Consider the following 15,284-nt stretch of genomic DNA (forward strand, 5'->3'; position numbering starts at 1 on the left):
TCTATCTGCAGGGCTGCGGTGATATGCTGTTTCTGGTGACAGTAACCTATCTATCTGCAGGGCTGGGGTGATATGCTGGTTCTGGTGACAGTAACCTATCTACCTGCAGGGCTAGGGTGATATGCTGGTGACAGTAACCTATCTATCTGCAGGGCTGGGGTGATATGCTGGTTCTGGTGACAGTAACCTATCTATACTGTATATAGGGAGGGCTTGTTCCTTCATACTTGGTAGACTTGCCCCGATACTTTGCCACTTCTGGGTGATGGTTTCTACCTAATGTGAAGCTGCAAAGGTTCCGGTAATGGATTGTCCCCTGCTGGGCCTCTGATACGTTGCAGGACCGGTCTGTATATTCGCACACGCCTTCTTTTACGTGTTCGGCTTTGTCTGATATATTCACCCACATTATATTTCTACAGGATTGAACATGTCCGCCATGTTGTCGCTGTTGCTCTCCTTCCTGTTTCTTCTAGGTTCTCAGGGTAAGTCGTGTTTTTTCCTAACCCATTCCTGGTCACTAGAGAAGATGTGGGACCATTAATGGAGCACAACTTTCCATGCAGCGTTTTTATTTGGGAGCCGTGAGGATTCCGGTTCCTCTGAAGTCCGGCTTCCATTCTTGAACATTGGGATTGGAGGATCTTCACATGAACACCACCACCATGGGCATGATGGACAACAAACTGAAGAATCAGATCCAGATGACCTGAAGCCATCGAATTTCTGTCAAGGTCCTTGTAAAGATGGCTGGGTCTACTATCATGGTTACTGTCACATATATGTGGCTTGGGAACTTAGCTGGAAGGATGCGGAGGTAAGAATATCTCAATGGCAATGGTTTGCTACTATGACCTGGATGGTGCAAGGATAGGGTATGACTTGGTTCCTCACTGAGGTCAAGAGGAGGATCCTAAAAAAAGAGAAAGGTGAGGAACCTCAGGATATTCTTGGGATAGGATTGCACCTCGTAACGTAGACTCCAGACCAGACCCAGGAGTATTGAGCAGGATGGCGAAATAGTCCGGCCCCTGTCAAGACCCAGCAGAGGATAGGACAAGGCTGGACACCTATGGTCATAGGATTAGAAATCCTCAAGTTGTAATGTTCTGTATGGACCTTAAGGTGGTCATACACCTCCAATACCTCGTGGACTAATACTAGGTCCACCATCAGCTGTTCCTCCTGCCACTCCCATATGGAGGTTCGGTTTGGCCAGTCTTTCCTTCCATGGACATCATTTTTCAGGTTAGAATTGGGAGGTTGCAGTTCACCTAATATAGTTGCCAAAAGCAATGGGTTTGGCCAACTTTGGTTTTATGTATGAAGAGTGAAGGTTAGACACATAAGATAGATGTTGGCCAAACTCTTGTATGGTCAATGCCTACCAACTCCAACCCATTCACATTAAATTGTTGGTAAATCTGGCCATATTGGGTCCAGCACCAGAAATCCAATATACATGGACAGCTGAAGTCCATACTAACCGTAGCCTCTCCTAAAGATGACCTTGTTGAGATGACCACCACCTCATCCAGACCAGACAGATCCTTCATATTGCTGTAGACTTCTTCTTAGGAGACCACCACCCTACAAGCTATCATCCTCGCCATCTCACAATATACAGATTATTTCCAGGTTGTATTTAGTTAACCCTTGAGAGTTAATCTGGATTATCTTCTGGTTTCTAGATCAAACATCTCAGATGTATTTGCCTTCAAGGTGGTATGGAAACCTCTATACAAAGTCTTATCTCTAAGGATCTACAATGGCTCTCTGTTATCACAAGGCGGGCGGCCATTATTGATCTAGCAGGACACTTGATTTACTTAGAGATTATGTGTTATAGTCATGGGACTAGTAAAAGGGAAATCTGAATGCCACAGGCCGGGCGTTTCCGCTTTGCGTTCATGAAGGGCGGTATTTGCTATTTTCCTATTCTACAGCGGTCAGTCGTAACATGATGTCTTCACCTTTGGTATAATTTGTGTTTTTCACCTGCCTTCTCCTTCCATACGTGACAGAAACATTGCCGGTTTCTCTTTGATCGGGCCCATCTTACAAGTATCATGAGCGAGGAGCACAATACATTCCTTATGGCCTTGGCCCGTTCCAAAGGATTTCTTGGCAACAAACTGTGGACTGGTGGCAGCATCCAGAAGGTCAGTGACAATCTCCATCATAGAACTGATACTGCCATGTAAAAAAGCTCTGATTGTAACGGCGCCACCTTTGTCCATGGTGGGGTCTGGTATTGCGGTTCACTCCTATAGATTATGTTTCTTCGGGGTCTTATTTTGGTGGCCATCTTATCTCTGGGTTGGGGTGACATGAGTAGGACCAAGCCTCGTCCGCTTCTTAGCCTAGTTTCGGTCTGTACAGGAGTAGACTGACCAGGCGGACAATATGGCAGGCCACACAAACAAGTTTGGGTTCTTGCCCAAAGTGATGGGATCATCCAACCTTGTGAGGGCCCCGTTGCACTCCAATGGCTTCCTCTAGGGTCAGTGGAGTAATTTTTCCATACGGACTCCAGGAAAGCTCATGTTGGTACAAGTTGGTTAGTCCTTCTCTGGTCACCGGTGATTCCAGATGAGGTAGGTGGGGCAGGTTTGTAGGATACAGAAGCTCTAGGTAATTTCGATGCTTGCTAATCTGTATTACTGCTCCCCAGGGGTCTAATACTTGGGCGGATGGATCGCAATTCCGGTTTCTGAAGTTCTCCGGGGGCAAAATAATGAAACTTTTTGGAATCAACATGTGCTTGGGCCTAAGTCTTGGAGGTGAGTCCATGGCTGATAAGGATTAGAGGGGTTGGGTAGTTTGGGTTGTCGCCTGTGCCAGTGTTATATTTATGTCGGCTCCAGCTCAGAGCTCTCATATAAGGCTTTCAGTGCAGGCAGGTGGGTAATGCACCGGGCTATAGGGTAGTTAACCCTTTCACCACACTAGATCACAAGTAATCCCCCTACTACCCTAGACCACCAGGGATGCTGAAACTCAATCCACACCATCCTAGACCACAAGGGATGCTCATGTTATTACCTTACTGTTCTGGAACACAAGGGATGTTCACATTGACCCCTTCACCATGCTCAGATTAATCCCTTACTGCTCTAGACCACCAGGGATGGTGAAATCCAACCCACACCAGCCTAGACCACCAGGGATGCTGACATTCACCACTTACTCCTCTAGACCACCAGACATGCTCACATTAACTCATTGACCATGTTAGACCACCAGGGATGCTCACATTGACCCCTTCACAGCCATAGACCACCAGGGATGCTGAAATTCAATCCACACCATCCTAGACCACAAGGGATGCTCACATTATTACCTTACTGTCCTAGAACACAAGGGATATTCACATTGACCCCTTCACCATGCTCAGATTAATCCCTTACTGCTCTAGACCACCAGGGATGCTGAAATCCAACCCACACCAGCCTAGACCACCAGACATGCTCACATTAACTCATTTACCTTGTTAGACCACCAGACATGCTCACATTAACTCATTTACCTTGTTAGACCACCAGGGATGCTCACATTGACCCCTTCACAGCCATAGACCACCAGGGATGCTGAAATTCAATCCACACCATCCTAGACCACCAGGGATGCTGACATTAACCGCTTACTCCTCTAGACCACCAGACAAGCTCACATTGACTCATTTACCATGTTAGACCACCAGACATGCTCACATTGACCCCTTCACAGCCATAAACCACCAGGGATGCTCACGTTATTACCTTACTGTCCTAGAACACAAGGGATATTCACATTGACCCCTTCACCATGCTCAGATTAATCCCTTACTGCTCTAGACCACCAGGGATGCTGAAATCCAACCCACACCAGCCTAGACCACCAGACATGCTCACATTAACTCATTTACCTTGTTAGACCACCAGGGATGCTCACATTGACCCCTTCATAGCCATAGACCATCAGGGATGCTCACATTGAGCCCTTCACAGCCATAGACCACCAGGGATGCTCACATTGAGCCCTTCACAGCCATAGACCACCAGGGATGCTTACTGTATGTTCAGTCACCCTGCCCTTGAAGAGAATGTCCAGATTGCCCCTTGGCAAACGCTTTAGTATATATGTATACATGTTAGTATACAGCAGTGATCAGGCAGGTGATGGCGCCCACGTACAGTATATAATTCATTGGGATGTACCATATAATTTTGCAGCCTCAGTTTTTAGGACCACTGACATTTCTCCGCAGGTGGAAACTTCTGGGATCAACTGAACTGTGTGGAGAGACATCACTTCATCTGCAAGTACCAGCCGAGTCACCTGTGAGGCCGAAGAGCCAGGGAACCCGCCAAATGTGGGGCCAATCCAGGCAGCCAATCACTGCCCAGCTTGTAGGGATGTAGGGCTTTGTCACACGTTCTTATTGGACGCTGAGTTTACTGAAGAATAAAAAACGGAAACTGTAAAATTGTGCCGCTCCATTTTATAGATGCCGAGGCCGCCCGCCCTCCTCCGACTACACCATGTTGTGCAATTGCAATTTCAGATGTAGTAATATGGCGGCATTACTTAGACAATACATGACAGGAGCGTGGTCTGTGGGCACCAGATATAATACTATTTTGACACTACATGGCGGTATTATTTAGGCCTTCTATAGTGATATTGACATAATATCGGTATAAACTTTCAGTCTTACATGGCGGTATTATTTAGACATCGTATGGCATTCAGTCTTAGCAAGTCCTAGGAAGGCTGGAAGTTCCAATGCAGCCATCGACCTACCGGAGAGTACCCGATGGCCGTACAGGCTGACTGACTGCGCGTGTTGTCGGCCGCTATATGGCAGTATAGAGGGATGCCCCTTGTAGTCATTATATTGGCCAGTCTTACAATGACATTCCCGAGTATCCCCTGCCCCCTGTAGGCTTCCTCAGTGTATCCCGCGCGAATTTCTGCAGACTGTTCACTTATCGCCCATGAAATAGGTTCTTGTCCGGCCTCTTTTCTTGCACACATGGAAGGAAACATCCGAATACATCGCGCAATGTAATCTTTGCTGCGTTCGTTGCCGCCAAACCACCATTTTTCACTGACCAGGCCAGCTTCATCTGGATCTAATGGACCGTAGTGTAAGTTAATACTCCTGCAAAATGGAGACAGGATTTGGTTGGTGAGGCCAGAACAGATGAGAAGATATAAGAAAGAATTCGCCAAGTTGCCTCAATGGGTTTCCTGGCACCAAATGTTTCTGGAAGCTTCCGTCTTAAGTGTTCATATGTGTGTCCATGTAAGGATTGGCCAACCATGTATGTAAACCCTTATAAAAGTGGGTGACTGTTCGATGGAGGCCGCGTATCTCAGGGTGTGGGATTCTAGGACTGAAGGCAAACATCAAACACGGCCAATGTTATTTCCCAGTACCCAAGTCTAGGTATATCTGGTCACCCCTATGCACATTGGTCCTACTAATAACCACTGTACTATATAGGACCACTAGCTATAACCCGCGACTTCGTCCGCTGTCCTCTCACCCTTGCGCAAACCACCTGCAGCGCGGCCCGTGGCCCCCCACGGCCCTTTCCTTGTGGCCGGCGCTGGGCCCTCCCACAGCATAGTGGGACAGAACCTCACGGCCCCACTGCTACACCTCTGGCCCTCCCCTTTCCCCCACCCGTGCCCCTGGCTCTCCCCTTACCCCCCACCCACGCCCCCTTTAGAGATCACAGTCACCTCCTACATCTACCCCTTGCCCCCACCACCACTGGCTGGCCGGCATGTCAGCGGCGTTCGGAACCATGCGGGCAGCCGCCATGTTGAGGAAAGGGTCCCTGCGCGCTGCCCACGCTCACAATTCGGCACCAACCTATGGGCTGCTGTGCTGGCTCCCTGTCCTGCCCACACACCGCCATGCACCAATAGGAGTGGCGTGTAACTACCTGCGCTGACGTCATGCCCGGGCCAACAGTGGAGCAGGAGACAACTTTTGAGGGTCGCGGTAGCATTTTGGGTTGAGTGAGACACTTTTAAAGTAGCCTATGTCTCCTTCCTGGCCAATATGTAGGTGTGTGCGAAATTTCTAGGAAATCCATTCAGCCATTCTGGTGTGATTGAGTAACAAACCCACAAACATCCAAACACACAAACCCACAAACATCTAAACTTTCACATTTATAATATCAATAGGACCATAGAGATGGGGATCTGTGAGTCACCTCCGGCTGCTCCGGTTTTCCGCTTCCTTTGGACTCGTCACCCCAGGTCTTGTGTATAACACATTACTTATGGTCTCCATACTGGTCCCATGTCTAGAACTTATCTCACGAAGCGTCTCCTCCAGCTGCGGCTGACATCCTGTAGGAAAAACATATGAGAGATGATCTAGAAGAAACACAAGTTAGACGCCAACATCTGGCACTTCTAGACTACTTGGCTTTCATATGACATGACATAGCATGGATCCACCAGAAATAGACGCTAGTGGCCCATGGTTGGCTCCAGATGAGTCATCTGCTCAACCCTTGGAGTGTTGACCACTGGAGGACGTTCTGTAATCGGGTGGGCCAATCCCACTCTGTAGTCCACCATTATTCCTACCTTGTATCTGTAGCTTCTGCTTCCAGTTTACAGCGATGGGTTCTTCAAGCATTTGGCTGAGGTTCTGTGGATCTTTACTGAAGAGAAAATAAGAGTTGGTGTAAGGGTCCAAGTCATCGGTCATTTCCTAGGGAAGAAGAAAGAAAATTCTTATTAAAAAATATTCTTATCCCATTCTATAAAACTTAGATATGAGGGATGGCAACTGCTCACCTCTAGTGGAGGACGACATATTACAGAAGTAAATTCTGGCCACTGGTCCACCAAGACTTGAAGTCTGAAGGGGTTATTGCAGACGACATAGTGTACGGCGCCGTACGCCTACGTGATGACCAAACAGGAAAAGTTCAGTAGAGCGGACTGGATTCATCTAGATGTGTAAGACTTCCCATGTGCTTGTCCTACCTTCAGGGATCCTGGGAAGCTGTGGGTCAGAAGGTTCCTCAATGCGGTTACCTTGGCCGGGCAGGTTAGGAAAAGCATCCTACACGAAACTCCGACTGACTGACGAAGAGTCTTTACTCAGTGGTTTCCAAATGGAAGATGACTTCACTTATACATAGGTAGTCACTGCTCTGATGGGTGAAAAGGGAAAGAAATGAAGAAAAATATAAAAAAGGAGAACAAAACATGTCCCTGGCCAAACATTGGATCCAAGTACAGTGGAGGATGTCCAGCAATGATTCCACCAACCAACATGGCCGCACTTGTCGGTCTAGCTGCAGAATTATAGACACTTGCCAATCTTCTCTCTTAAATTGAGGAGGTCTCTGTGACCCCATTACTGGTGATGTGTAATGCCTGTCAGGCGAGGCCTGTACCTTTCTATTATTACCACCCTCCGCACCTCTCCCCTAAGTTCGGGATACTGAGGCCTCCTGTAACCCTTACATAGATCCCGTAGCTGAGCCTTCTCCTCCTCCCAGAAATCCTTGGAATATTTCCAGTCGGCACATTTTTGTGAAGTTATCAGGTCTCGCCTTCACTGTGTTCAGACTCTATGTAACTCGCTTCCCCCAAACACAATCCCCACTTTATATAACGTATTCTCTAGCACACCTACAGCGTCGGCTTCAGTCTTACCTGTACGTTGTCCTCAGCGGAGCGGCCTCGCTCTTGTTCTTTTTATCACAAATTCTCCTGCAAAGCCCAAGACAATAGTTCTGAGGTTCTTACTCACTGGTGGGGAGTCCATGCAGTTGTATCTTATAATACTCTATGCTGGAGCCATGAAAAAAATTGGGGCAGACATATGGTGGGAGTAGCCCCTGCTAAGGTCTTTGGGTCAAGGTATCTTATATGACCCATCAGCCCTATTGTTTTCCATATTTCCAGTTCTTTCAACCTGATCGTTACACCCATTGATCTGGCCCTCTCTGCCCGCTCCCGTCACCCTCCTCCAGCGCCCAGATGTGCCCAGTCCCTTTCTGTCCAACTGTTCAATATCATGTGGAGGACCCCAAAAAAGACACCAAAATTAATTCTGACTCCAGAAGAAACAAACAATTCAGACCAGACCTCATGGCGTCTCTTCTGCTCTAGGTGGTATCATACACTGGGTGGACGTCCAGCTGTGACACCCACATGGGTTGGCCATACCATGACTGCAACGCAAGAACCCCAAGAACCCAGCGCCCAGAACTCCAGCCATCCTACACCGGACATAACACAAGGGTGGCTACCTGTCTGGAGTCTTATACCCCCCGCAGCTCCGGTCGTGTCCTGTGGTGTAGATTGGGACGTACACGTGACGCTCCCTGACACGCTCACACACTAGGCCTCCAACCATTTACAAAACTTTCCAAAACAATGGAACGGACTCTGCATATAAACTCCCGAAGGGCACGAAGGCGACTACTTATACTGAGCGTCTACGCCCTGGTGTAACCCAAACTAGCATGGGTCAGGATGTCTTATAGAACTCCTCCTGTGCTCCATTTCTTGGGTACCAACCAGTGCTCTGCCCTCTTATATCACATCTACAAAGAGATGTCGGCCTGTCCTGGGCAAGGACTCCATGTACAGCCATCTACAGATCCCCAACTGGGGTTCCTTACAAAGGAGGTTACCCCCTCGCCTCCTTACAGTATATGGCGCTCAGTGGTCACCTGGCCAGAGGTTGTTACCTAGGTTGGCCTTCATCGCTCTACACAACAGTGCCCAGATACACTCGGATCAGATACAGGAGGACTGAGGAAAATTTTTGGCTTCACTAATAGTCCCCTATACATACAGCAGCTTGTATACAGTATACACCTATAGCATACAGCAGCCTGTATACAGTATACACCTATAGCATACAGCAGCCTGTATACAGTATACACCTACAGCATACAGCAGCCTGTATACAGTATACACCTATAGCATACGGCAGCCTGTATACAGTATACACCTATAGCATACGGCAGCCTGTATACAGTATACACCTATAGCATACAGCAGCCTGTATACAGTATACACCTATAGCATACAGCAGCCTGTATACAGTATACACCTATAGCATACAGCAGCCTGTATACAGTATACACCTATAGCATACAGCAGCCTGTATACAGTATACACCTATAGCATACGGCAGCCTGTATACAGTATACACCTATAGCATACAGCAGCCTGCATACAGTATACACCTATAGCATACGACAGCCTGTATACAGTATACACCTATAGCACACAGCAGCCTGTATACAGTATACACCTATAGCACACAGCAGCCTGTATACAGTATACACCTATAGCATACGGCAGCCTGTATACAGTATACACCTATAGCACACAGCAGCCTGTATACAGTATACACCTATAGCACACAGCAGCCTGTATACAGTATACACCTATAGCATACAGCAGCCTGTATACAGTATACACCTATAGCATACAGCAGCCTGTATACAGTATACACCTATAGCATACGACAGCCTGTATACAGTATACACCTATAGCACACAGCAGCCTGTATACAGTATACACCTATAGCACACAGCAGCCTGTATACAGTATACACCTATAGCATACGGCAGCCTGTATACAGTATACACCTATAGCATACAGCAGCCTGTATACAGTATACACCTATAGCACACAGCAGCCTGTATACAGTATACACCTATAGCAGACAGCAGCCCGTATACAGTATACACCTATAGCATACAGCAGCCTGTATACAGTATACACCTATAGCATACAGCAGCCTGTATACAGTATACATCTATAGCATACGGCAGCCTGTATACAGTATACACCTATAGCATACAGCAGCCTGTATACAGTATACACCTATAGCATACGGCAGCCTGTATACAGTATACACCTATAGCATACAGCAGCCTGTATACAGTATACACCTATAGCATACGGCAGCCTGTATACAGTATACACCTATAGCACACAGCAGCCCGTATACAGTATACACCTATATCAGACAGCAGCCCGTATACAGTAAACACCTATAGCATACAGCAGCCTGTATACAGTATACACCTATAGCAGACAGCAGCCCGTATACAGTATACACCTATAGTATACAGCAGCCTCTATACAGTATACACCTATAGCATATGGCAGCCTGTATACAGTATACACCTATAGCAGACAGTAGCCTCTATACAGTATACACCTATAGAATACGGCAGCCTGTATACAGTATACACCTATAGCATACAGAAGCCTGTATACAGTATACACCTATAGCATACAGCAGCCTCTATACAGTGTACACCTATAGAATACGGCAGCCTGTATACAGTATACACCTATAGCATACAGCAGCCTGTATACAGTATACACCTATAGCATACAGCAGCCTGTATACAGTATACACCTATAGAATACGGCAGCCTGTATACAGTATACACCTATAGCATACAGCAGCCTGTATACAGTATACACCTATAGCATACAGCAGCCTGTATACAGTATACACCTATAGCATACGGCAGCCTGTATACAGTATACACCTATAGCATATAGCAGCCTGTATACAGTATACACCTATAGCATACAGCAGCCTGTATACAGTATACACCTATAGCATATAGCAGCCTGTATACAGTATACACCTATAGCATACAGCAGCCTGTATACAGTATACACCTATAGCACACAGCAGCCTGTATACAGTATACACCTATAGCATACAGCAGCCTGTATACAGTATACACCTATAGTATACAGTATACACCTCGGTCAGGCTACTTACTGTGTTCCGTTTCCTACTTCCGCCTTGTTAATATCTGCAATCTGATCTTCAGCACTTGAGCCAAGGCGATGGTATTTGTGTGTGAGTCTGGGGATGGGATGTGCGGGGGCCGGGTGACATGAGGCCTCGTACCCAGTACTTGATCTTTGTACAGACTTTCCCTCTCCGGCCCCTCTCACAATACACCGGGGTCAATCATTCACTCCGAGCGCTCGGGATATGACAGAATATATAGGGGATCCTCTATGCTGCGGGTCGGGGTAGCGCGGGCCTGTATAGGGGCACTTTAGGGGACTTTATACCCTTTCGAGGTTACTACAAGGGCTTTATCCTGTGTGGAGACTCGCAGGGACTCGGTGGGACTGGGCAGGCCATGGGGGTCCTGGTGGGGTTAGAGGTTCGGCTTACTATACTTCAGTTTGCAGCTCTGTGCTCTGGATTTTGTCTCTTTTTCGGACTTCTGACAGTCGGGTGTTAGAGCCTCCCATTGAGCTACCCCTGGGGGTAGAATACACCAGCCCTCAGCTCCCTGCATCGCTGGTGGATGCCCCTCATTTATATTTCTACACTGAAGTAAATGATAATAAATCTAGCTCACCCCCACCCCCGTCCACGAGGCGCAAACCTGTATAAAGGTACAAATTGTGCTGCAAAACCTGATTTGCAAAAAAACAGTGACTGTTATAAATCTGCCCCATTGAGTTGTATGTAATGTTGTAGACATCTGTCACTGGATGGTTAATGCCTCATGGAGAAAGAGCGCCATCTATTGGTCTACACCAGCAACTGCACTGCAAAGATTTCAATACTGTCGCAGCAGCACATGGGGACTGGCACAGGTTGGAGGTCCAGGTCCAGCCATGGTCATTGCCATCGTACCGTTCTGGTCAAAGAGAGCTTGGTTTTCCCAACTCATTCATTCGACTCGGAATGAATTGAGACATTTTTTGGAGGCTTCCCCTAATCCAGAACTTGGTCTCTCAAGGAACTCAGTGAAGAGATTCAACCTGGAGGTTGTCCAAACCCTATGGGAGTCTAGAGGACTGTCAGAAGCCGTCCTGAAGATTGACAAGACCTACTGAAGAATAGGTGACATCTTTAAGGAATGGTGCTCCAGACAGGGAGCTAACAGTCCAATCCTTCAACTGGAGTTCTACTGAATATTCTTCAGGACGGTTTAGATTAAGGTCTTAGCCCTTTCTGCCTGTTTAGGTAGACGTCTGTCTCAGGATGCCCTAATCCGTAGGTTCTTGAAGGAGCTAAGAGCCTAAGACCCTCTGTTACAGCTCCAGTGCATGGTGTCTACTGTCCTTATTGGAATATGTGACCCTTGGAGGACGTTGAGCTCCAGTTTCTTCTTACCCATAAGACTATCTTATTGCTGGCCATCACCTCCACCAAGACAGTTGGAGAAGAGCCTTCCACTTCCTTCTTTTCGGATAAAGTCCAGCTAACGTTCCTCCCTGAATTCAATCCTAAGGTGCCCTCCTGGGCCAATATTAACCAAGTAGTGTTTTTTCCATTTCCTACTGAAGAAGAAGAGAAGAAACTCCATTCTCTAATGAGGTGTCTATGGATCTGTGCTGCAAAAGACTTGAGACTGGGAAGGAGATTCATCCATCAGTAAGACAATGGCCCTAAATCTACAGTCAGAGCTAAAGTGTGGCATGGATCCTACAGTCGGGGGATTTATTTGTGTGTCTCATGACAGAGATCTGTTTGGTTTGTCGTTAACAAGCTTGGATTATAAAGGATAATCTGTTTTCCCTTAGTCATAACAGCAGCACAAGTGGGGAGGTAGCAAGTAATCCCCCCACTCAGGGAGGGTTTCCACGGCCCAACCGCCCAAAGCCGTCGCGACAGACGCCCGGGAGTTTAGGCGCAGTGGTGAACCTAGCCTCTCTGCTGCCTGAGGCGGACGATCGAAAGCCCCCTCCCTCTGCTCACAGTACTCGTCCATAGAAGAGCACTATCAGGAGGGGAGGGAGCGTTCCTCCCCGCTCACACAGTACAGCGATATAGGCGCTGCTGGGAAGAAGGACGTTCCTGACAGACTGTCAGGAACGCCCTTCTGACTGTGAAGAGTTACGGTACCGGCACCAATAGCTCTTCACCCGGGGCACAGATCGGGAAAGCCGACAGTGCACTGAATTCAGCGCACTGTCAGCTTTCCAGCGGTATATAAAACTGCCTGTGCTCAAACCCATGAAAGGTCCTCTTTAATGCTGGCAGGCTTCAGGCCTATATGGTAATGCCCAGACATCACGTGGTCTGGAATATTACCATACAGGCCAAAGCCTGTGGTAGCAGTAACAGGCTATTACTATTAGCACAGGCTTCGGGCCTATATGGTACTGCTAGGGCAGGCTTTGGGCCTATATGGTAATTTTCCAGACCACGTGATGTCTGGGCATTACCATATACACCCGAAGCCTGCTAGGAGTAACACCGGATCCCGGAGAGGTAAGTAACATTGTTTATTATGTTCTCTCACCTCCCCTGGGGCTCCGATTATTATACTCAGAGGTCTGAAAAGACCCCCGGGTATAATAATGGCGGTAGTGGGATCGCCGCCTGCCCGGGCCTACTCACTGCCGGCCTTCGCGGCCTATAGTACAAGGGGAAGCGGGGGCGGCAGTGAGCAGGTCTGGGGAGGTAGGTAAATAGGCCGCTACCTGCTGGAGATACTCCAGCAGGTAGCGGCCTATTATAAAACAAAAAAAGAAGTTTTATACTTACCGATCTTGTTGTTGCTCCCGCCGCCTCCGTGATCCTCTTCTCCTGCAGGCTGACGTCTGCGTAGGCGGCGTCACTAGGCCGCCTACGCACGCTGATACGTACTCAGACGTCTAGGTATCAGCGAGCGTCATCACGTGATGACGCCGTCCACGCTGATACCTAGACGTCTGAGTACGTATCAGCGTGCGTAGGCGGCCTAGTGACGCCGCCTACGCAGATGCGTAGACGTCTGAACCAGCGCAGAGAGAAGTGATAAAAGTAAAAGTAATAAAAGAAAAAAAAAAGTCGCTCGTGCGCCGCCCCCCTCCCGTGCGCCGCCCGAAGCGACCGCCTCACATCGCCTCATTAGAGGTGCGGCGCTGTTTAGGCGGTAATGCCTTACAAAGGTGAGGGGAGAGGACCAAGAGGCGGCCGCACAGATGTGCTCTAATGGAACTGCCGACCTCTCCACCCAAGATGAAGACACCGCTCGGGCACTCAGGAGGGGACAAACTCCGAGTTGATAAAGGCCATCTTGATGGCCCCCCTCACCCAACAGAAAATAGAGGCCTTTGAGGCCTTCTGACCTCTAAACCTCCCGGCCAGATTGATCAGGAGGTGTTCTGACCTACTAAAAGGCAGGGTCCGGTCGAGGTAGATCCGGAGACATCTGCCCAGGTCTAAGGAGTGCAGCCTAACTGGAAGGAGGAAGGCTCCGGTACAAAGGTTGGTAACGAAATGAACTGGTTCAGGTTTGCCAAAGAGGGTACCTTGGGTATAAACCCAAAAAATGGAGTTGAACCCTGTCACTGAAAAAGGAGGTGTAAGGCTCCTCTGATGACAGGGCCTGGAGCTCCCCAACCCTCTTAGCTGAGGTCATCGTCAGCAAAAAAAGCTACTTTAAATGCTACCAGCTTTAAATCCACTTCCTCCAGAGGGTCACATAAAGCCGCCAACACGATCCCAAGGTCCCATTGGGGAACGGGGGCTGACACCGAAGGTCTAATTCTCGTGCACCCCTAAGGAACCCTTTCACTAAGGGGTGTTGAGATAAACGCCTCCTCAGATAGGCGGACAAAGCGGCTACCTGTACCTTCAAGGTTGCTGGAGATAGCCCTTTGTCTAGGCCGTCTTGGAGGAGCTCCAGTATTGATTCCAGAGAGGGGTCGGTCACTCCTATGCCATGCGCCGACCCCCAGGTTCTGAAGACATTCCAGGCTCTGCGGTAACTCCTATTTATGGACTCCGCTCTGGCGCAGGAGATAGTTCTCAGGACGGCCTCTGACCGCCCGCTATGACTTAATAGGGACTGGTCAACCTTCAGGCTGTCAGGTTGAATCTCCTCAGACCCTGGCATCTCTGACCTCCTTGAGTGACCAGGTCTGGGAGAGGGGGAAAGAAGAGAAGGTTTGCAAACACCTTCTTCCAAACCATACAGGAGACCACACAGGCCTCCTCCACCTGTTCCACCATCACAGGACAGAAAAAAACACACAGGTGGGAGATCCTTGTGCCCTCTTATAGGTCTTTGAGGAACCAACCTTGAGCTGGACACCTGGATATCGCACTCTTTCCACTCTTTCATCTCACAATTGGGGCAATTTTATTGAGTAAAATAGTTGCACATTATATGTAACGTGAAGGATCAACTTAATTCAACCAGTTCGGAGGAACAGCGCTATGTCCAGTGGCCTCCATCTTGGTTCCTCATAGACCATCGTGTACAATTCTCGTGTTCTCCAGGAGTGATAAAGACAAGAAACGCGCAAAG

General features: G+C 48.2%; 2 protein-coding genes across 2 annotated transcripts; one reads left to right on the top strand and one right to left on the bottom strand.

The window, feature by feature from the left end:
- Nucleotides 1–430: 430 nt before the first annotated feature.
- Nucleotides 431–4,344, top strand: LOC142219364 (dromaiocalcin-1-like). The gene is made up of 5 exons (XM_075288363.1): nt 431–485; nt 567–817; nt 2,025–2,162; nt 2,675–2,783; nt 4,250–4,344. The coding sequence occupies exons 1-5, from the start codon at nt 431–433 to the stop codon at nt 4,324–4,326; spliced, it is 630 nt and encodes a 209-aa protein (XP_075144464.1). The 3' UTR covers nt 4,327–4,344.
- Nucleotides 4,345–4,555: 211 nt separating this feature from the next.
- Nucleotides 4,556–10,868, bottom strand: LOC142219360 (glycine N-acyltransferase-like). The gene is made up of 7 exons (XM_075288360.1): nt 10,796–10,868; nt 7,681–7,737; nt 7,003–7,172; nt 6,811–6,918; nt 6,598–6,724; nt 6,216–6,354; nt 4,556–5,146 (listed from the first exon to the last, which is right to left on the bottom strand). The coding sequence occupies exons 3-7, from the start codon at nt 7,078–7,080 to the stop codon at nt 4,747–4,749; spliced, it is 852 nt and encodes a 283-aa protein (XP_075144461.1). The 5' UTR covers nt 7,081–7,172; nt 7,681–7,737; nt 10,796–10,868; the 3' UTR covers nt 4,556–4,746.
- Between the last annotated feature and the right edge of the window lie 4,416 nt (nt 10,869–15,284).

Source organism: Leptodactylus fuscus, chromosome 10 (genome assembly GCF_031893055.1).
Source record: "Leptodactylus fuscus isolate aLepFus1 chromosome 10, aLepFus1.hap2, whole genome shotgun sequence".
Lineage (NCBI taxonomy): Eukaryota > Metazoa > Chordata > Amphibia > Anura > Leptodactylidae > Leptodactylus > Leptodactylus fuscus.

Bases quoted from the DNA above. Each gene is read 5' to 3' on its own strand.
- LOC142219364 (XM_075288363.1), top strand. From the start codon at position 431: ATGTCCGCCATGTTGTCGCTGTTGCTCTCCTTCCTGTTTCTTCTAGGT. The intron at 486-566 runs GTAAGTCGTGTT...CTTTCCATGCAG, and splicing joins GTTTCTTCTAGGTTCTCAGG to CGTTTTTATTTGGGAGCCGT. The intron at 818-2,024 runs GTAAGAATATCT...CATACGTGACAG, and splicing joins TTAGCTGGAAGGATGCGGAG to AAACATTGCCGGTTTCTCTT.
- LOC142219360 (XM_075288360.1), bottom strand. From the start codon at position 7,080: ATGCTTTTCCTAACCTGCCCGGCCAAGGTAACCGCATTGAGGAACCTT. The intron at 6,725-6,810 runs GTGAGCAGTTGC...CTTCTTCCCTAG, and splicing joins TATGTCGTCCTCCACTAGAG to GAAATGACCGATGACTTGGA. The intron at 5,147-6,215 runs GTGACTCACAGA...TCCATTTTGCAG, and splicing joins GAAAACCGGAGCAGCCGGAG to GAGTATTAACTTACACTACG.